This window comes from Marmota marmota, unplaced genomic scaffold, assembly GCF_001458135.2.
Source record: "Marmota marmota marmota unplaced genomic scaffold, marMar, whole genome shotgun sequence".
Taxonomy (NCBI): Eukaryota; Metazoa; Chordata; class Mammalia; order Rodentia; family Sciuridae; genus Marmota; species Marmota marmota.
Window position 1 is genome coordinate 11,604,479 of NW_026000222.1, and position 20,287 is coordinate 11,624,765.

The window sequence follows — 20,287 nt, forward strand, 5'->3', positions numbered from 1 at the left end:
CAGCAACACCGAGAGCCAGTGCAATGGCCCTCAGGGATCCCTGCTCCCTGCTTCCTTGGGTCCAAGGCATCCATTAGGAAGTTGCCTGAAGCATTTAGGACTCCTTTGTATTTTCTTCTCCTTCTCCTTTTTCTTCTTCTCCTTCTCCTTCTCCTTCTTCTTCTTCTTGTACTGGGGATTGAACCCCGGGGGTACTTTACTGCTGAGCCAAATCCCCAGCCCTTTAATTTTTTTTTTTTTGAGACAAGGTCTTGCTAAATTGCTAGGGCCTCACTAAGTTGCTGAGGCTGGCTTTGAACTTGCCATTCTCTTACCTCAGACTCCCATGTCACTGGGATTACAGGCATCTGCCATAACACCCAGCTATATTTTCTTCTTAAATACTTAAATGTATCCTGCTGCAATTTAGCTGACACACTCAATTGGCAACCATAAAATACTACATAAACCTCATTTTTAAAAAATGTTGGGGAGGGGGGCTGGAGTTGTAGCTCAATGGTAGAGCCCTTGCTTGGCACGTGTGAAGCACTGGGTTCAGCCCTCAGCACCACATAAGAATAGATAAATAAAATAAAAGTATTATGTCCCTCTATAACTAAAAAAAAATATATTTTTTAAAAATTAGAATTTCAAATCTGTTAAATTAACTTTAGTAGAATTTCATAAAGATTACTGGCCCCTCTAATACCGGGACTTCCTCTTCCCATGAGCATTCAAGTTCCAGAGCTCATCCCAAGCTGGGTACCTGGTGAGCCTTCCACATCTTGTGCTGGGCCCCCTGCCTTTCTGTGATGCTTTTGAGTTCAAGGTAAACCATCTGGGTTTGGGGCTGGGAAATTTGTTTGTCTGAGGGCAACACTTTTGTGAATTTGAGACTTGCTTGTCACTCTGAGCCACTCTGGCTCTTTCAGTGACAGCTGGCAAGGCGCTTAGCACAGAGGCAGGTGTGGGGCGTGGGCCCGGCCGCGAGCAGGCAGTGCACAGGCAGCCAGGCAGACAGAGGGGCCATATCCTGGGCCGGCAGCGGGAGGACTCTTAAGAATTATCCCAGACCAGGGCTGAGTGTCTCCTCAGAGGACACAGGGATCACAGGCAAACCCTCTCCTGCCTTTTGACAGGACCACTCCCAGGTATGGGAACTGAGCAATGGGGTCAATTGGCTGTGGGTGTGGGTTTGAAGGAAGCAATTGCTTTATTTTCCCAAACTCTGGAAGTTTCTAACTATTTTTGTTTTAAAGTGTGCCCAAGAGCCTGTCTCTTTGTCTAGGGGCACCTCTGGGATAAACTCCTGGGGCCTGATGCCAGGCCTGGGTAGGGGGTCTGGGTCCCTTGGAGGCCAGGCCAGGCTGCCCATTGACGGGCCGGATCTCGGCCTTCCCTCCAGAGCTGAAGAGCAGGGCCCTGTGCGCAGGTGCTCCCACTCCCCTCCCACTGCACCCCTTCATCCCTTCACCTCTGCCCCACTCTCCTGCTCTCTCTTTAGATTTGGACATGGCTCGAGAGCCCAGGCCCGGTCCTGCCCGGTCAAGCCAGAAGAGGCAGCTGGGAACCGCCATCTTCTGGTGAGTCTGTCCCTTGGCCAGCTGAGGAGGGAGAATGGTTGCTGGCTTGTTTGGGTTCTCCTGGGACAGGACAAGAACTCCAAGTGGGTCCGTCAGTACACTGCCCACTCCATGCTCAGGCTGCTCATTCTGGCGAGAAGTTTCCTTGTCCCTCGCCTCAGGAAACTGACCCAGCACTTTCCAGTACTTTTGTAGCCAACGAACCCGGTCACCATCTTGCTGGTGTCCCTTCTCTGTTCTGGAGCCAGGCCTGGGTCCTCTGAGGGGAACCTTCTCACCTCGACCTGTGGGAGTTGAGGGCTTTTTCCAGGTATAGACACTGAGAAGTAGTAAATGGGAACCTCTCTGGATGACACCTTGCCCCTCACTTGGGAAACTTAAAGCAATATATATATATATTTTTTTCTGGTGCAGGAATCAAATGCAGCCAGCACTTCCCACATGCTTGGTAAGTGTGTTCTATCACTGAGCTCCCTGCAGCCCTTAAAGCAATTTTTATACTCTTTAAACATTTTCATAAAGGAACTCGCCAACGTTTTCTAGCAAACACGCCATTTTCACTGGTGTGAGGAGGGTATATTGAACCCCCATTGGCCTCTCTGTCTCCTTAACTGGGCATTTGCAATGGCTGCAGTCAGCTTCTGGCCTTGATGTGGCACTTGGGAGATTTCGGCCTTGCTCTGAGGACAGGTGATTGTTGCTAGGAACAGCGCAGCTGCAAACACCCCGGTACTATGGTTCCAGTTACTTTCGGCATTCATTTCTGCTCATCTCCCCAGAAGTGGGGTGGCAGGGCTGGGCGTGGGCTGCTCTGAGATGCCTCTATACCTCCAGGTTGACCTCAAGAGGAATTAGGCCAAATCTCTCCCTGCTAGCAGCAGTCTGAGTCTGTGTCACCTGCAGTGTAACCGTGTGAGCAGCTTCTCACTGTTCTTGTTTTGGGGGCTGCAGAGTAGAGGTGTACTTCTGTTTTGTTTTGTTTTGTTTTTAACCTTACATTCTTTGGTGATGTAGATCTGTAAATGCTGTGTGTTGGTTTGTGAGCAAGACTCTCAACTAGGGGAGTCTGTTGATAAGACTTTATAATCTTCTGTCTGATGGAAGAGTGGTTCTCCTAGTTATCACATGTGATGTATTTTGTTATTTTACTTTATTTTATTTATTTGTTGTTGTTGTTGTTCTGGAGATTGAACCCACAGGCCCTGTGCAACAGAGCCACATCCCCAGCCCTTTTTATTTTTATTTTTAAATGTGAGACAGTGGGGGCTGGGGTTGTGGCTCAGTGGTAGAGCACTCGACTCACACATACAAGACCCTGGGTTCAATCATCAGCACCACATAAAAATGAATAACTAAAATGTATTGTGTCCAACTACAACTAAAAAATAAATATTAAAAAAAAAAAGTGAGACAGGGTCTCGCTAAGTTACTGAGGCTGACCTTCAACTTTCGATCCTCCTGTCTCAGCCTCCTGAGTACTGAGTAGCTGGGATTACAGGCATGAACCACTGTTCCTGGCTCACACTGTATTTTTTTTTTTTTTTTTTGAACTGGGGATTGAACCCAGGGGCTTTTAACTATTGAGCCACACCCCTGGCCCTATTTTGTACTTTATTTAGAGACAAGGTCTCACTAAATTGATTAGGGCCTCACTGCATTGCTGAGAGTGGCTTTGAACTTGTGATCCTTCAACCTCAGCCTCAGAGCCACTGGGATTACAGGCGTGCACTGCACCTGCCATCATGACCATTTCTTTCTTTCTTTCTTTTTTTTTTTTTTTTTTTTTTGGTACCAGGGATTGAACTCAGGAGCACTTGACCACTGAGCCACATCCCTAGCCCTATTTTGAATTTTATTTAGAGACAGGGTCTCACTGAGTTGCTTAGAACCTCGCTTTTGCTGAGGCTGCCTTTGAACTCCCAGTCCTCCTGCCTCAGCCTCCTGAGCTGCTGGGATTACAGGTGTGCACCACCATGCCCGTTTATGACCATTTTTTGAGGCTGTCTGATGGAAGATTAGTGGCTCCTCAGTTTTTCAGTTCCAGTTTCATATTTTCTGCTCCAACTCCTCTCGAAGCCGACTTGGATCCATTTCCCACCCTGGGTCACTTTGGGGTGGTAGTGGGGGCGGGAGACTAGAAGCCATGGGGAGTGAGTGATCCTGCCTGTCCTAAAGGGACTCGGTCTTCATTTCGAGGGGCCTCTGGGCTTTCAAGACCTGAGGCAGAGGTGGACAGAGGTGTCCTCCTTAAGGCCTCATTGTGCCCAGGGACTCCGGTGAGAGCAACCCAGTGCTACCCCAGGTGCTGCTTGAGGGCCCGTCCATGAGTACTTACTGGGGGATTTCAGATTACATTTTCCAGTCTGAAAAATGGAATTTATCAAGCGCAGGGAAAGTTGTGGTATGAAGGACTGACCCACACGGGTCCCTCTTGCTCCTCGGCCTGAGAACACGTGAGGAGGTGGCCTGACCACTGCCCCCACACAGCCATTCCGACTGTGTTTTCTCTCTTGTCGTTGGAAGGTCCAGGCTTGCAGACTGTAACCATTTCCAGACCAGAGGCAGCGGAGGCCGCTGCCCAGGTACAACCAGGACGCTCCCCTGGGGGAGAAATAGGCAGGGCCATCCGCCTGGGGAACGGGTCAGCGCTCGCAGAGGAAGCGGGAGTAGGGAGGCCCCCGGGAGGAGAGGGACCTCTCCCTGAAACAGGCTCCGCTGCACGAGCGCATGCGCCCAAACCCCGGCTTGTCTCAACTTGAGCAGTAGTTAGTAAAATTCTGTTCTTTCACAAGACTCATCCCTGGATTAATACATTTAAAACGGTCATTTTGGAAAACAGGAGTAAGGTTAAGGAAGAAGTTAAAAACAACAAAAGGAAAAAAAAAAAAAAAAGGAAAGCTGTGCATTGGCCGGGAATCGAACCCGGGCCTCCCGCGTGGCAGGCGAGAATTCTACCACTGAACCACCAATGCTGCGCTGTGAGAAGAGCCAACATTGAGGCTCAGGTGGTCAAAGGCAGACGTCCTTTGAGATCGGGTGTCTGCCCAACTTTCTGGACTCCAGAAACTGGTCACCTGGAGCTCGGACCTGATCACAGCGCTCCTCCCATCCCAAACCCACAACACCTGGGGGAAGCGGGGAGGAGGAGGAGGAATCTGCGCCGGCCCTTAGGTCCTTTCTCTTCCTCCTCCTCCCATCCACCGGAATCGTCAGCAGCCCTGTGCTTCCCGGGCCTCCTGAATCCAGAAAACGGGGCGGGCTGCAGTTCTGGGGACCCTGAGGATGAAAGGGAAGGGCGGCCCCGCTCAGAGACCGCCCTAGGGAACCCCACACACCTGGCCTATCTTGGGCTGGCCCTGAACGGTACCAGAAAGTTCTTCCAGAACTTATGCCCCTCTACACTATCCCCAATTCCTCACCTTCCCCAGGCCTAGCGCCATGGTACCTGAAGCTCCTGCCGGGTGTCCCCACAGACCCTTCCTGCCGAGGCAGAAGAGACCCAGTTGTCTCGCTGAACGAGTCCCCCACCCTCCTGGCACCTGCACCCCTGAGCAGGTGTGAGAAGGCTGAAGTCAGACAATGTGAGCTTTGGGTTCTTTCTGGAGCTTATCCTTTTCCAAGGCCTGCAGCAAAGGGGCAGGTGGTCTGGCCACAGCTCTGTCCTTGCCTGCTGGCCCTGCCTGTGCTAGTCCCTGCATCCTGCCAATTGCCACAGGAGGATTAAAGACTCTCACACCCCCCCAGTGGCTTTGAGCTCTGACTTAATTCTTCCTTTTCATCCTTTGCCAGATTAAGATCCAGAACATCAACAGTGCCCTGCTTAGGCAGAAAAGCCTTTGGAGGGCCAGAAGCCTGAAGGCGAATGTCCCTTCCTGCCACCTGGAACCATTAGCTCCTCATCAGAGTGCATCCAGGGGAAAGCTGGTTTGCTGTGGTCTCTCAAAGTGACCTTGAGCAAGTCCCAGGGGGTTCTTCAGGTGGAGAATCCTGGGGCTCTAAGGAACAGCTGCGTTATTTCCACTTCCCCAAATTCAGTTAGGGACCAGGTAGAAATTCTGGCCCTAGACAGTGACCACCGCCCTCCCCAACTTCCCATTTGTCTCTGCAGCAGCAGCAGTAACTACAACCTGAACTTTGAGCTGCACAGAGAAGAAGTCCCCTACAGGTGAGTGGGTCCTACTCCTGGGTCCTCTGGGGGAGATGATGGTGCTGATTGGCTTGACTTCTCCTCTCTCCTGTCCCTATAGAATGTATGAATACCAGAGGATCCCTCCACTCATCAGCCAGATGTCTTCCAAGATGAGAAGGACCCACTTGGGCATGGGAGTCAAGAACAGTTGCAGCCCCTACAAAGGTTCCAGGAATAACCACCTGTCCCCCAGGCAGATAAAGCGTAAGTAAGGGGACATAGATTTCTCCTGCAGAGCTTGGGAGGAACTGTATGGCTGTACCTACAATAAGAACAGGCCCCAGAGCCCTGGCAACGTTGCCCTCATCTACTGTGGCCTCTGTGCCCAGGAGTTGAGGTCCATCACTGGCCCTCTCCCAGCAGTCAGGACTGAGGAGCTGCGCTCCATCAGGGGGGAGCTGAGCCAGATCAAAGCCCAAGTGGACAGCCTGTTGGAGAGTTTGGAACACATGGACCAACAGAGGGACCATCCTGCAGGTCAGGCACCCAGGGTGGACCCCAGGCCATGCTCTCAGCCCCAGCTTTTCCTGCTTCTGAAGATGCCAGGATGCCCAGGGTTCCGCCTGGGGTTTTCCCTGTCTGCAGGCCTCCCTTCCCTGGAATGCACTTCCCGTCTATTCCCTCTGGCTATTCTTGTGACTGGAGGATGCTTGTGGCTTCTGGGTTGTTCTGTCACCCCCTCCTATTCAGCAGCTATCTGGAGCCTGAGCAGTATCTTGGCCCATCTGCTTCTTGCCCTCTCAAGCCCTAGATATCCTAAATCAATGCTGGACCCTGATGGGGTCAGCTGGAGCCTCCAAACTTGGCCATTGACTGGCAACTCTGCGCAGGGACAAAGGACATTGAAGAGCACAGGAACCCTGATAGTGAGGGGTCCTCATGCAGAACTCCGGAGCCCCAGCAGGAGCCCAGGGACCAGAGGTTCCATCTGGAGGCAGACAGCTCCAAGGGAAGCACAGATACCCAGCAGGCAGTGAGTGGTCTACCTCTCTTCTCCCCCTTGTATTTGGGTCCTTGTGGCCTTCAGAGCAAGGGAGGGACTTGGGTTTGTAAAGCACACAATAGTGGGGTAGGGGAAAGCATATGATTTCAACTTGAGAGGAGCCCAAGTAAAGGATGGGCCTGGCCCTGCATTTTATCCTCACAGCTCTGGGCTTGGTCAGCTATGCTATACCAGGGACTACTGCCAAGCAGTTGGGCACTTGGATCTGTTGTGGGCTGAAATATCATCTCCATCTGGAAGGCAGGAGAGATTTGAGCTATAGACTATAGAGGAAATGTCACAAATGTCCCATGGTCCCAGATCCCTTGCATAAGAATCAAATTCTGCCTTCTCCCTGGTCCTACTCCCCCAGGGCCTTTGAGCTGTCTGCATGGCACCAAGCTCCCTGGGAAGCTATGGTACAGTGACATTCCTGGCTGGAGAAGATGCCATTTTTTCAGTATTAAAGGTCCTGAATATTACAGGTTCTCCCACACTCTCTTCTACTATCGGTGGTCCTTAAGATGGGCCAAGCCCACACTGCCTCTTGGGCCCTTTTAGCAAGGCCAGTGCTGCCACGGAATTGGGCATAATGAGCTTCCTTCCTCCACCTCCTCAGTTCCACCCTTGGCCTTCTGAGCTTAGGAGAGCCTTCACTAATGCCTAGGACCTGAGAAAAGAATGGGTTAGAAGGAGAAAATGCTTTCTTTTGCCTGCTGGTTTTGAGTCCCCAGGTCTCAAGAAGCCTGAAGAGGGACTGAGAATATAGCTTAGTAATAGAGGATGTGCTTAACATGTGCAACTTCTGGGTCCAATTCCAGATGTACCCCACCCCCCCCCAGAGTTGCCCTGGAGTTGCTAAAGCTCCAAAGACACAGGGGTGGGGGGCAGGTAGCAAAGGGACTACATGTTGGCCCTTTTTCCTAGTTCTACTCTGCCTCCCTGTCTTATCAGCTACTTTTTTTTTTTTTTTGAGAGAGAGAGAGGAGAGAGAGAGAATTTTTTTTTAATATTTATTTTTCAGTTTTTGGTGGACACAACATCTTTATTTTATTTTAGGTGGTGCTGAGGATCGAACTCAGTGCCCCGTGCATGCCAGGCAAGCACGTTACTGCTTGAGCCACATTCCCAGCCCCACTCTTTTATTTTTTAAAAATATATTTTAGGGGGCTGTGGTTGTGGCTCAGTGGTAGAGCGCTCACCTGGCATGCATGTGGCCTTGGGTTCAATCCTCAGCACCACACAAAAGAAAGAATAAACAAAGTTATTTTAAAAAATTAAAATAAACATATTGTGTCCACCTACAACTAAAAATAAATGTTTTTAAAAATATATTTTTTAGTTGTTGATGAACATTTACTTATTTGTACGTGGTGCCTAGAATCAAACCCAGCGCCTCACGCATGCTAGGCAAGCACTCTACCACTGAGCCACAACCCCAGACCCATCATTTTATTTTTTTCTACAGATGAAGAATCAAGCACCCTACCAAGAGGGAAGCCAGTAGGTGGGAACCCTTCCAGGCTCATCAGTTTCATGCACCTTCTCGGGTGGCTTCCTTCCTTGCCTGTTTTTCCGAAGGCCTCCTGGGTGCATCCAGGCAACCTGAGGCACCCATTCTGGGTAATGGAAGAAGAGGCACAGGTCAGGCAGGCCAGCTGAGTCTCCCCATAGTGGTGGGTTTAGCTTTGGAGAGGGTTTTCAGATGAGCTCCCGGACAGCCCAGCAGTAGCTCACCATTCTTATGAAGGTGAGGCTGTCTGAGAGGAGGCAGTTGACAGGGTACTGTATGGAGCAGCATCAGGCCTCCCTGGATGCAGATATGGCTCAGGTGCCACCTCCCCATGAGCCACAAGTCGCAGTACTATGGAGCACATGCAGCAGCCAGCCCAGCTTTCTCCAGCAAGTGTTGAAACACATGTGTGCCTCCAGTCTGACACTAAGTTGTAAGACCCTGTGTGTGCCCCACCTAACCCCTTTTAGTTCCAGACTCCCCATCTACTCTATAAAGCCATGCTTCAGAATGGGGGTATAATTTTTGTGTCCAGCTTCATAGTTTCTTGCTAGTATGACACCACATATTTCAGGTTTGCCTCACAAAATGTATTACATCAGAAGGGAAACATTAAAATTTGTATATCTCCTTCCTGGTTGGAGATTCTTATTGTGGTCTCAACTTTATTCTGATCTTTGGGCTGTCCTAGGCAGTCAGGAGAGAGGCTGAACAGGTCCTTGAGACCCTCAAATTTCAAAGCTCATAACAAACTAGGGTAGAGGGGAAAAGGCTGTGCTGCCTCCCAAACAAGTCTCCTAGCTTCCTTTAATCCAGGTCTGAGTAGAGTGAAGACTCCACCTTCATGGTCAGTTAAGCTAGCACTGCCCTATAGAATAGCGGGGCTGTATCTGAAGGTGAGGCTGTCTGGCAGGAGGCATTTTTATCTAGGAACTCTCACTCTTGGCAGTGCATCTGCCATCTCCCCAGGCCACACTGCTCAGGGTCTTGCTCCCAGGGGTACCAGATGAAGGCAGCCCAGGACCCCACTTCTCATCAGCAATGGAGGCCTCTGGTTATGCTGAGGAGATCTTGCTTCCATCCAAAGTACAATCCTTCCCAAACACCCAACCCTGATTTGTGTCTTATCTGGCTCTAAACCTGAGTAGGGGTGTACCCAGGGCCATTCAACTTTCCCTATTCTTATTACATTTCAGCAGCTGCCCCTACTCTGGTACTTAAAGAACCACAACAGAAGACGTTTGTACGACATAAAAAAAAAGTTTTTTTGTTATGTTTTAGCTTAGATATTGAGGCACTGCCCCCTTGTTCATCCTCTTAAGAGTAGCCCAGTTATATTGGAAAGAGTCAATAGCTGGCCTATATAGGGTTCATCTCTTAAAAGGCCATAGCTCCAGATCTCATTTTTCAGATAAGTCCAGCTTAAGTCCTTTTCAACTTGGGAGTAAGGCTGCTTCCATAGGTTTCTTCAGTTGGATCGTAGTAACTGGGTGCCAGCTCAAGTAGAAAGTCCCTTTAATAGAACAGTTTGTAAAAAAGTCATTCAAACATAGCTGTCCAGTGCATCGGTTCGTGTGTGTATGCCTCGACCTCCTCTCCTGTGCTCCAGATTCTTAGCTGGATGGAGGCAGGAGACCGACCGCACAGGTCCTTTAAGGACAGCAGCAGCAGCAGCAGCAGCAGCAGCAGCAGCAGCAGCAGCAGCAGCAGCAGCACTCCATTTGTTGATGCTCAGGCTTGGAACTCAGGACGCGGAGGCCGCTCCCCTCCGGCGGGCTGCCCGCACCAGGCACTGCTGTAATACGGGGTAGAGGCGCTGGCAGCCTTCGAGGCCCAAGCGCAAGGCCTCGGCCCAGCTCTCGGTCTGGCCGCCCTCCCCGCTGCCCAGCAGCCCAGCCACCTGATTGAGCACCGGCATAAGCGCCACGGTGAAACCGNGCGCACCTCGCCGCCGCCCGGGGCGGCGCGGCGGTCTGAAAAAAGTCGCAGAGCAGGCGACCGCGCAGCGCGGCCGGGGCCTCGCCGCCCGCTCCAGCAGGGCCACTGCCGCGCTCGCCGCCCTCGGCCTGGCGCGGGCCAGACACGGCGCACAGCACCTTGGTACCGCCCGCCTCCAGGTAGGCCGACCCCTTGGCCTGGCTCAGAAGCCCGGCGCGAGCGTACACAGGCCGCAGCCGTGTTGGGTCGCGGGGGGCAGGCGGCTCGTCCTCGTCCGCCGCGTACAGTTGAGGTGGTTGGGACTCCTCGGGCCCGCGGATGCGACGGTGGTCTCCAGGCATGGCAGCACCCGGAGTACGAGCCGCTTCCGCCCCCAGCCCTGCCTCGCGCGCGGCTCTTCCGCCAGCTTAAAGACGCGCGCCCGGGTGAGGGCTGTCGGGATAGCAGCAGGCGGGGAGCCCACACTGCCCCTTGCCGGCCTGGAGGAAGAACAGCGAGCGCCACCGCTTGCAAGGGACAAGGAAGCCCAGGCCTGCCAGGGGGAGCAAGGCCGAATCCAGCTGATCGCGTCTCCCAGGCCAGGATGTTAATCTTCTTTTCCTGTGAAGGTTGCAGTTATCTTAATTTTGCACGTGTGCAACTCTTCTATGGATTTGTCCAAGGCAAGGACTTTTTGTTTCTGAATTCCTGTACTCCGGGCCCTAGTTGATATACTTGTTTAATGAATGGACGGAATGTCTCTCTTGCTGCACTGGGCACTAGACAATGTAGTCAATCTCTAGCACTTCTGGCACCTGAGGCTTTAACCCAGGGTCCCAGCCCCCTCCCTCTTTCTCATACCCTATGGGAGGAGGGCCCCTTTCTTGCAGCATAGACCTGCTCCCCCTTCAACTCTGACGGCAGGGCCAAGAGTGCCTTGGCCCCAGGACCAGTTAGCTGTATCGGGTATCTAACACAGGCAAGCTATATCTTTACTTCCCACATACTGATTCCAAACTGCAGTTTTAGACTTAGATCAACTGAATTCAGAGCTAGACCTGGGTCTTTATCCTCACTGACCGTGTTTGGGTCAAGCAAGTGGGAATGGGGCAGTTACTGGAGTGAGGATGGGGGGCAATGCTATACCTGAATTCTTCTCATAAGCCACCTGACTTCACAGCAGCTGCCTCAAAGGGAGGGCGGGGCACACAATGTCGCCAGCGGAGGGTCTAAGACATGGAGATGTTCTCCCCAAGAGAAGCGCTAAGAAAAGCATTTCTTTGCTTTCTGTAACTCTTGGTAGATTTTTTTTTTCTTTTTTTCAGTGCTGCGGATGGAACCCAGGGCCTTTATATACTAGGCAAGTGCTCTACCACAGAGCTACATCCATAGCCCTAAGTCGTGTTTATTGTTTTTATTATTTTTTGCTGCACTGAGGATCAAACCTGGGGCACTCTACCACTGAGCTACATTCCCCGTCCTTTTTATTTTTAGACAGGGTCTTGCTGAGTGGCTGAGGCTGGTCTCAAATTTGCAATTCTCCTGCTTCACTTTCTAAGTAGCTGGGATTACAGATGTGTGCCATCACATCTGGCTCATTTCTATTGAATTATTAATACCTCTCTTCATCTCACCCTACCTAGTTTGCCTCCACCTCCACAAATGTCTTGAGGTAATTTCTGGGGGCTCAGGGGCCTGACTCAGTAAGGACTGCAACCAGGAACCAGCTGGAACACAGCATAAATTTTACAGGAGTCCCTCAGGAGAAGCAGGGACACAGATCACATGGCAGCATCAAGTTATTGCACATGGTCCTTTTATTCTCTGCAGCAAAAAGTTTTCCTACCTGCAGACCCAGAACTCTCTGGTTGGCAGAGAACTGTTATCTACAGACACGAGCATGAAGTTGTTAAATAGTAATCCTGGGGTAGTAGTTCTAAACAGATGGCATTGATATAAAGGGCAGTAATGTAATGGGGCACTGAGTCACAGGATGGCTCTCAGGTGTGTTCCAGTTACTGCTGGGTTAGGACGGATGGCTCTGTTTATAAAGTTCCAAGATTCTAATGTCCTTGTGGCAGATGGAGAACTCCCAGCTGGACTGATGTATCCGGGTGAGGGAGACACCTGCCAGTGAGAGCCCCCCTCCCCTCAGTTCTTCACATCTCCTAGGCGGAGCTGGGCAAAGGAAGTGGCCAGCTGTAGTGCCTCCTGCAGGCAGCCCACATTCTTGCCTGTGGCCTGGGCAGACACGTCCTTGCCACCACCTTTGCCATCCATCAGGCCTGACACCTGCTGTACCCACTCACTGGCTTTTAAGCCCCGGTTGGCTGCATTCTGAAAGACAGGAAGGGGAAGTGGGAGTCAGGTCAGAGGATAGGATTAAAGGGGCATGGAGGGAAAGCCACTGTTACCCGCCCCCTTCCCTGGGTGTTGCTGCCAGAGGCCGAGACATACTCTACAAATGGTAGAGGATTAGTCAGTGGCCACTGCCAGGATGAAGAAGAGTGGCTAAGCCAGAAGTCAGCCAGTACAGTCACACATAGTCACAAATGAAAAGGCCTGAGGGTAAGTGGTACTGAAAAAGGTGACACACAGGTGGGCAGGAGGTTGGCAGTTTTTTACAAGGGCTGCACACACATAAATGGGTCTCAGCAAACAACAGAAGAACCAAACTCTGAGAAGCCAGATTGTGCTTCCCAGAGGTGCAGAGGTTTACAGGCTTTGGAATAAGGTTGCAGGGAGTTCTGACCTGGGTGACTTGACACAAGCAGGTGATCTTGCCAGCCTCATTGTCCACTGTGAAGAGCATGGCAGACGTCTGTGGGGAATGCGTCTTGAAAAGCTTCAAGGCTTCATTCAGAGCCTACAGGGGAACCTAGTGTTAGGCTAGGGCCCTGGGGCAGGAGGCCCTGCTCTAAATCAGGGAGTTTACAGAGCTCAGCCCTCAAGCCACCACCCCAATTCCTTCCAAGAGCAGGTGCTGTCCCTGGGAGCCTGTATGAAGAAGGACCAAGCCCAGAGCCCTGCCCACATTCTAGCTCTGAAGTTTGCCTTATAACTCCAGGGAGCTGCTCCTTCTTCCAGCTCATATTTCTCCATGGCTTAGTCTAACCTTAATCCTAGACAGCGAGCCCTCAGTTGACCACATGGCTCAGAGACTCAAAGCCCACCCATCTGCCACCAGAAGGCTGATGAGGCCTAGAAGGAAGGGGACATGCAGTGGACAGGCCGGGAAGTGCCCAGACCCTAGCCCCTGATTGCCTTGGCTGAGGCGCCGCTCTCCATCTCCAGGATAACCAGAGGCTGGTTGGGGTTGCTGTCGATGAGCTGCTTTGTCCTCTCCAACACCTACAAGAAGGAAGTCCAGCAGAGTGTCAGGCCAAAGGCCCAGACCCCGAAACCCAGGCAACAGTCACCCCAGACTTTGTCCAGGAAATCCTCTTGGCTCCCTTCCTGCCACCAGCACAGCCAGGACTCACTCGCTTTTGGACGTCAGCTTTGCTAGCGCGGTCTAGGTCATCCATGATCTTCTTCAGGGATTTCAGAGTCTCTCGCAATTCGTCCTTCTGCCACTGGGGGATGACTGCAGTGGCCAGTGCCTGGAACAGGAACCAGAAGACTAACTGGCTCTGGGCTACATGGTGCTAGGATATGAAGCTCCAGCCTACCCCACCCTTCTTTTAAACCAAAGTCCTCTCCAGCTTGTGTCTAGGAAAAGATATCTGCTGGTCTTGAGACCAGTCACTGTAGCAGTTGTAGCAGTTGTCACAAGCAGGGCTAGAGAGAAAGGGGCACTATAAAGAGGGCTCAGCTCTCATGTAAGACCTGGTCCTTACCAGTCCATGAGCACAGCTGAGAAGGCTTAGGGGAAGTTCCAGATGTTAAGAATCACCAGGCAGGCCTGGAAACAGTGGACACTCTCCCTCCACACCTCCCTCACCCCCACTCATGCTTAGAAAGGGCTCTCCTGCCAGGTGTACTGGAAGCAGTAGGCAGGGTCCAGGGATTTGTAGGCCAGCATCAAAAAAGTCCCCTTTGCAAGGCCACTGGATAACAAGTCAGCCCAGAGGCTACAGTGAGAGTTCCTTAAGAACAGGGAGGGCCTTGCTCCATAGGCACACAAGCAATGAGCAGGCCAAGGAGGGAGTAAGGCTGTCCTTACCTCACCAAGGTCAGCAATCTCCCTCTGTACATCCTTGTTTGGTGCGGTCTGGGCCTTCACTTTGGCCTCCATAACAGACAGAGATTTCTTCAAGCTCTCTGCCTTCCTGAGGGCCTGGGAAGGGGACAGTCAGATCTATAAATCTGAGTCATCCCCCACTGGTCTCACAGCTCTGTCTATAAATAGCTACAGAAGCACCAACAGCACGTGTGGAGCACATGCTCTAAGAGACCAGAATTTTTTTTCCTCCGGGAAGCAAATGATGACAAGCCTCCTGCCCCAGAAAGGAACACCTTCTTCACATGCCCAGTCAGCAAAAGTTGTCTGCTACGTCAGGCTCAGGATGTCCAAGAAATCATAAATCAGGAGCCCTTTTCAAACTGTGAAATGAATAGTCCTCGGGATTTGGCACAAACTATAGTTCCTACTCTCCGAACATGCACCTCTATGTCCTGCACCTCACACTAGGTAAACATCCTTAGGATAGGTGGAGAAGAGAGGGAACCCTTGAAGCCACAGCAAAACTTTGGCTTACCCTCCTAGACATGGATGTACTGAGACAGAATTTACATACATTTAAAAGATTAATCATAACAGCTGGGAGTTAAACACGACAATGTGGTGGTGGCTTTCTTCTGCCAGGTAGAGTTAACTGGAGGACAGGTGGGGGTAGCAATCTGGATTTTCCTTCTGACTATAGCAGCTACAGAACTGTTTGCTCCATGGATTCCCAAAATGGGCTCCCCCTGCCTTGTTCAAATAAACTACACACCTGCCTGCTGTGCTCACCTTCTGAGCTTCAGCACCTGTGACAGCAACAATCCTCCTGATACCCTTGGCAATAGCTTCTTCAGTCACAATCACAAAAGCTCCTGCGTGACTTGAATTCCGCAGATGCCTGAATGGCAGAACACAAAATCAGGAGTGAAAGGAAGCCCAGATGAAAAGAAAGGAAGCCCAGGATCCCTAGCCACCTCCCTACCCCTGGGGAGCCCATAGCTGCTAGGCTGAACCCCATGAGGTCATCATCCCTCAGAGAACAGTGGGTAATTCCCTCGTATTTAAGGAAATTTCAGAACACAGCTCTGGCTAAATAAGAACAGTAGAAGCCGTAAGGGAAAGAGAGAGAAGGCCTGGGCTTAAGAGTGTTCTGACACTGGGTAGACACCATCCCTCTGGGTTTCAGTCTTTTCATGTATAAAACGGGGATAATTCTCCCCCACATGGCTGTTGTGAAATCAAATAAAATAAACATGAAGGTGCTCTATAATCCCTAACATCCAATATTAGGGCTGACAGGCTCTACATGACATAGGCTCTACATGACGTTTTTGGTCCTTTGGTGGAATGTAAGCTATATTTTTATATTCCTGCTCACAAGGTGAGAATATTGGAGGATTAGTTTTGACATCTTTCCACAACCCCTTAAACAAATAGGGTCTTATTCCTCAATAATTCTCACAGTCATTCTGTGAGGGTGGTATGAAGTCTTTGAAAGTTGTTTCAGGTTTTCGGGAAGAAGTGGCATTTACTTGAAGGCCCAATTCAGTTGGCAGAGGCCTAGGACTTGCTCCCTTAGGTCCATCACTTGCCCTCCATACACCCCACCTGTTCACTGCCTAAGGCCTGTAGGAAACCCTGGCTAGGCTTGGCTATGGCCTTAAGAATGTTCTTTCCACCAGGCTTACTCTGAAACTTTCCAAACCACCAAGACCTTCCCTAAAAGACCCCACTAGCTCTGAGGGAATATAAGTTGATAGAAACAAGTGGCTCTCCCAGGCTGTCTAAGCCAGGTCTACCTCATAGCCTGCTCAGGGGCTCTGAGACAACAGGCTTAATTCCTCAGATGCTGCTAAAGCTAGCAAAGGAAATGAGGTGAGGTGCCAGGAATGAATGGGGCTGAGACCAGACCAAGAGCTCCACGAGCACTTCATGGCCTTGCTGAATCCTGAATTCACACCAGCATTCTTGTTAGGGTTAGCCCAGGGAATTTAGGCTAAGTGTGTACACAATGCTTTTTACCTCCTCTTCCAGGAAAAGTATTTCATCACAAACCCAGGAAATGTTAATGTCAGACACTGAAGGCTCTGATTAGAGCACTGGGATTCTTGACAATACTATTTAGCAAGCGTATATCTGTGGACTTCATTTCAACCTTGGAAAAACCAGAGTTGGGGGCTGGAAATGTAGTTCATTGGTATACTGCTTGCCTAATATGTGCAAGACTCTGGGTTCTATCTCCAGCATAGTAAAACAAACAAACAAACAAATAAATAAATAATAAGCAAGCAAGCAAGAAAGGAAGCCGGCCAGGCACAATGGCACAAGCCTGAATCTCAACTATCTGGGAGACTGGAGGCAAGAGGATCATAAATATGAGGTCGGTCTGAGCAACTTAGTGAGACCCTATCTCAAAATAAAACGAGCTAGGGATACAGCCTAAGGAGAGAAGGAGGAAGAAGTGAGAAAGGAAAGAAGACATGAGCTAATCTAGCTAGCTTATTACCTCAAAGGTATTGCCAATTTAACAAAAGGCAGGTGCCACATCTATTGCTGCTCCTCCCACAGTACTCACGTTCCACCACAGAATTCAACTGAAGTGAGGGAACCAGCAGGCCCAGAGGGGTCATCCAACAGCTCAGACACTGGGACCCCAATGGAGACAACTCGCACAGGATCGGGATAAGTTTCATCAAACACAGCCCGCAAGCCCTGGATGGCTTTTGCTGCTGCCAGGGGACAATCTTGGGTGTAGACAGGCTGCCAAGAAAGAAGAAAAAAAAAAAAAAAAAAAAAACTGGGAAAAAATATTTCCTGAAGATGAACCAAGAGGCACAGAGAACAGCTACACGAGAGGCTGAGGCAGGAGGATCACAAGTTCAAGGCCAGCCTTTGCATCTTATTGGATTCAGTGGTGTGGACCTATTGGCAGGACTCCAAGGCTCTAACCCTAGCTCTGCCTGGCATGTGCCCCAAGCCTCCTGAAATAATGTACCAGTACAAGACAAAGGGATCAAGATGGGAATTTCCAACATTTTGTTAAACTGTAAGCCAATTCACATGTGGATGCATGTAGGTAAATAGACATTAAACAGAAATATAGCTGGGCACAGTGATACATGCTTGTAGTCCCAGATACTTTGGAGGCTGAAATGGGGGGATCACTTCAGACAAGAAGCTTGAGACCAGCCTGAACAACACAGAGAGAATCTACACACATAGAAACAGATAACTAGAAGAGGTCTGGTTGTGCTAAGGAGGGAACAGGTTAAAGACTGCTCTTTCCCACCACCAAACACCACCTTTGCCCACTACAAAAGCAGTTTGGAAAATTACCTGTTTTAAGCAAAGCTATGTGCAAGACACAATATGGTATAATAGAATGAAAGCACTTGAACTGCTGAGCCTCCATGATAAATGGGAAAGGGTGACGGTCATGAACTTAGACAAGTCCAACCTACCTTGGCTGCCTCAATCATCTCATTAGCAATCTCTTCGGCCTTCTTGATCTGTTGGGTGGACATAGCTCCCTTAGCAGTGAAGTCAAATCGAAGGCGATCAGGAGCAACCAGTGAGCCTTTCTGATCAGCTTCCCCAAGCACTGAGCGCAGGGCAAAGTTCAGAATGTGCGTAGCTGTGTGGTTGCTCATGACAGGTCTCCGCCGGGGCTGTAAAGGGGAGAGGTGGCTGATATTTGGGGAATGATTGGATAGCTATAACAAATGGCCAGTCATCCCCCAATACTAGAATTTTCAGTTAGATACATGGCTGTCCAGAGTAAAAACTTCATTTTCCAGCTTCCCTTGAAGGCAGTAAGTTCTGGCATATGACTAAATTCTGGCAAAGAGGATGTGAGCAGAAGTGATTAGTACCCTTAAGAGAAGGGGTGTGCACCTTTCACTTTCACTTTCTAAAACCAGAATAGTCAACTATGGCCTATGGGCCAAATCTGGCCTATTGTCTATTTTTATAAATTTTTATAAATAGTTTTTTTGGAACACAGTTAAACTCATTCATTCACATACTGTCTACAGCTGCCTGTGCACTACTAGAGCAGAACTGAGTAATTGTGATAGATAGCATGTGGTCCACAATGCCAAAATAGTTACCATCTGCCCCTTCATGAAAAATAATTTGCTAACCTCTAGTGTAGACCATGGGTCTGATAGTTATCATTACAGACCATGAAGTCCTGGGCAAACCCCAGGAATGATGGAGCACCAAGTGAGGCGAGGCTGAGCTCTGTAATTCTGTGGAGCAGAGTCTTATGTTACCTTGGACTTCTAGGTGTGAAATATACATTGCTATTTCACTTTAAACTATGGTTTTGGAGCTCTGCTATCACATGCAGTAGAGCCTAGTTCTTAACTAATTTAAGCTTCTGAAGAAGTGCTTAATGTTAGAAGAGAAATCCATGAAACAAGTCCATAGGATCTCAACAGAAAGTAGTGGTAAAACCACTGTCGAAGGAACATGCAGGTTTTACTCAGTCACATCCCTCACAAGCCATAAAATGTACCAAAATTTACTCCTGCACCCTACTTATAATTTCACTTAGGAAGGACAATGATGGGACAATATAAAACTGAAGGAGATGATTACTAACAAGATCCACAGGGGCCAATATTATGCAACTCACCTCATCAATAAACAGCCGGACCTGATCCCCTACTTTCAAGTTGCCGTAGATTGTTCCTATGTGGAGCACATACCCTCCTCGCACCTGAGCATTCTTCACTGTGAACTCAGTTTTCTAAGGGGAGTCAAGCAAGAAACCAACAAATTATTTTTTCAAGAAACATCAATTCTCTCTCTAAATTTATGTGTGAGCCTAGGGTGGTGGTGTATACCTGTGATCCCCATGACTCAGGAGGATGAGGCAGGAAGACTACAAGTTCAAAACCAGCGTCAGCAACTTAGCAAGGCCCTAAACAACTTAGGGCAACCCCATCTCAAAATATAAAAAGGTCGGGGCTGGGGTTGTGGCTCAGTGGTAGAGCGCTTGCCTAGCATAAGCGAGGCCCTGGGTTCGATCCTCAGCCCCACATAAAAATAAATAAGTAAAATAAAGATATTGTATCCAACTGCAAATAAAAAATAAATATTTTTAAAAAATAAAAATATCTGGAGATGTCGCTTAGTGGTATATTGCCCTAGGTTCAATCCATGGTACCCAACAAAAACAAAACAAAAAAAATCTAAGTGTGTGTGTGTATAAATTCACATTAAAATTAAATTCATATATGTTAAATATTAAAATTAAAATTAACATGTATAAAAATTCTCTCTTCAGGGGCTGGGGATGTATCTCAGTGATAGAATGCTTGCCTACTAAGCAAAAGGCCCTGGGTTCAATCCCCAATACTGAGAGGAAAAAAAATTCTACCTTTGCATATATAAATTGTACACATACATGTATTCTCTTAAGACAATCTTGGGGCTGGGGATATAACTCAGTTTGTAGAGTGCTTGCCTTACATGCACAAAGTCCTGGGTTCAAACCCCAGTACTGGGGTGGGAAGCGGGTAGGAAAAAAAAACAGAAGCCAAACTCAGCAGTGGCTAAGCTAAGGGCCGAGTTTCCTACAAGGATGCTTGCCATTCAGAGAATTACCTCTCCTTATTCATGAGGAAAGAATGCAAGAACTAGGGATGACCCATGTACCCTGTTTCCAAGGATCTTCCTTACAAGGATACCTAATGGTCAGGAAAGCAACAAGTATAAGCAGCACCTCTGTTGGTTGTAGAAACACCGACAACGAAACCCAACTCAAAGATCTATTGAATGAATTGGTGTTAATATACTTTGTATACACCCAGAGATATGAAAAAATGTACTCTACATGTGTAATAAGAATTGTAATGGGGCTGGGGATGTGGCTCAATAGTAGAGCACCTGCCTAGCACACATGAGGCCCTATGTTCTGTCTCTAGCACCGCAAAAAAAAAAAAAAAAAAAA

General features: G+C 49.4%; 3 protein-coding genes and 1 non-coding gene across 5 annotated transcripts in view; 1 reads left to right on the forward strand and 3 right to left on the reverse strand.

The window, feature by feature from the left end:
• Positions 1 to 4,463: 4,463 nt before the first annotated feature.
• On the reverse strand, positions 4,464 to 4,534 carry Trnag-gcc. The gene has a single exon. It is a non-coding gene; the product is annotated as a tRNA-Gly (tRNA).
• A 19-nt stretch (positions 4,535 to 4,553) lies between these two features.
• On the forward strand, positions 4,554 to 8,849 carry LOC125613113 (RNA-binding Raly-like protein). Its single transcript, XM_048792468.1, has 5 exons — positions 4,554 to 5,727; positions 5,810 to 5,955; positions 6,115 to 6,228; positions 6,582 to 6,724; positions 8,202 to 8,849. The coding sequence occupies exons 2-5, from the start codon at positions 5,811 to 5,813 to the stop codon at positions 8,238 to 8,240; spliced, it is 441 nt and encodes a 146-aa protein (XP_048648425.1). The 5' UTR covers positions 4,554 to 5,727; position 5,810; the 3' UTR covers positions 8,241 to 8,849.
• A 641-nt stretch (positions 8,850 to 9,490) lies between these two features.
• On the reverse strand, positions 9,491 to 10,978 carry Exosc6 (exosome component 6). The gene is given in 3 exon segments (XM_015496333.2): positions 9,491 to 9,922; positions 9,962 to 10,189; positions 10,191 to 10,978. Coding segments are annotated over 2 exon segments (534 nt in total). The 5' UTR covers positions 10,526 to 10,978; the 3' UTR covers positions 9,491 to 9,922; positions 9,962 to 9,990.
• Positions 10,979 to 11,962: 984 nt separating this feature from the next.
• Positions 11,963 to 20,287, reverse strand: part of Aars1 (alanyl-tRNA synthetase 1) — a 27,018-nt gene continuing 18,693 nt past the window's right edge. For both annotated transcript variants that reach the window (XM_015496081.2, XM_015496082.2), the window contains exons 13-21: positions 18,968 to 19,081; positions 17,790 to 17,996; positions 16,904 to 17,088; positions 15,118 to 15,226; positions 14,329 to 14,442; positions 13,646 to 13,765; positions 13,428 to 13,514; positions 12,916 to 13,029; positions 11,963 to 12,500 (exon numbers count right to left, since the gene is read on the reverse strand). In XM_015496081.2, coding sequence (XP_015351567.1) covers positions 12,315 to 12,500; positions 12,916 to 13,029; positions 13,428 to 13,514; positions 13,646 to 13,765; positions 14,329 to 14,442; positions 15,118 to 15,226; positions 16,904 to 17,088; positions 17,790 to 17,996; positions 18,968 to 19,081 — 1,236 coding nt within the window. In that variant the 3' untranslated portion in view covers positions 11,963 to 12,314. The remainder of the gene's footprint in view (positions 12,501 to 12,915; positions 13,030 to 13,427; positions 13,515 to 13,645; positions 13,766 to 14,328; positions 14,443 to 15,117; positions 15,227 to 16,903; positions 17,089 to 17,789; positions 17,997 to 18,967; positions 19,082 to 20,287) is intronic.

Bases quoted from the DNA above. Each gene is read 5' to 3' on its own strand.
- LOC125613113 (XM_048792468.1), top strand. From the start codon at position 5,811: ATGTATGAATACCAGAGGATCCCTCCACTCATCAGCCAGATGTCTTCC. The intron at 5,956-6,114 runs GTAAGTAAGGGG...CTCTCCCAGCAG, and splicing joins GTCCCCCAGGCAGATAAAGC to TCAGGACTGAGGAGCTGCGC. The intron at 6,725-8,201 runs GTGAGTGGTCTA...TTTTTTCTACAG, and splicing joins GCACAGATACCCAGCAGGCA to ATGAAGAATCAAGCACCCTA.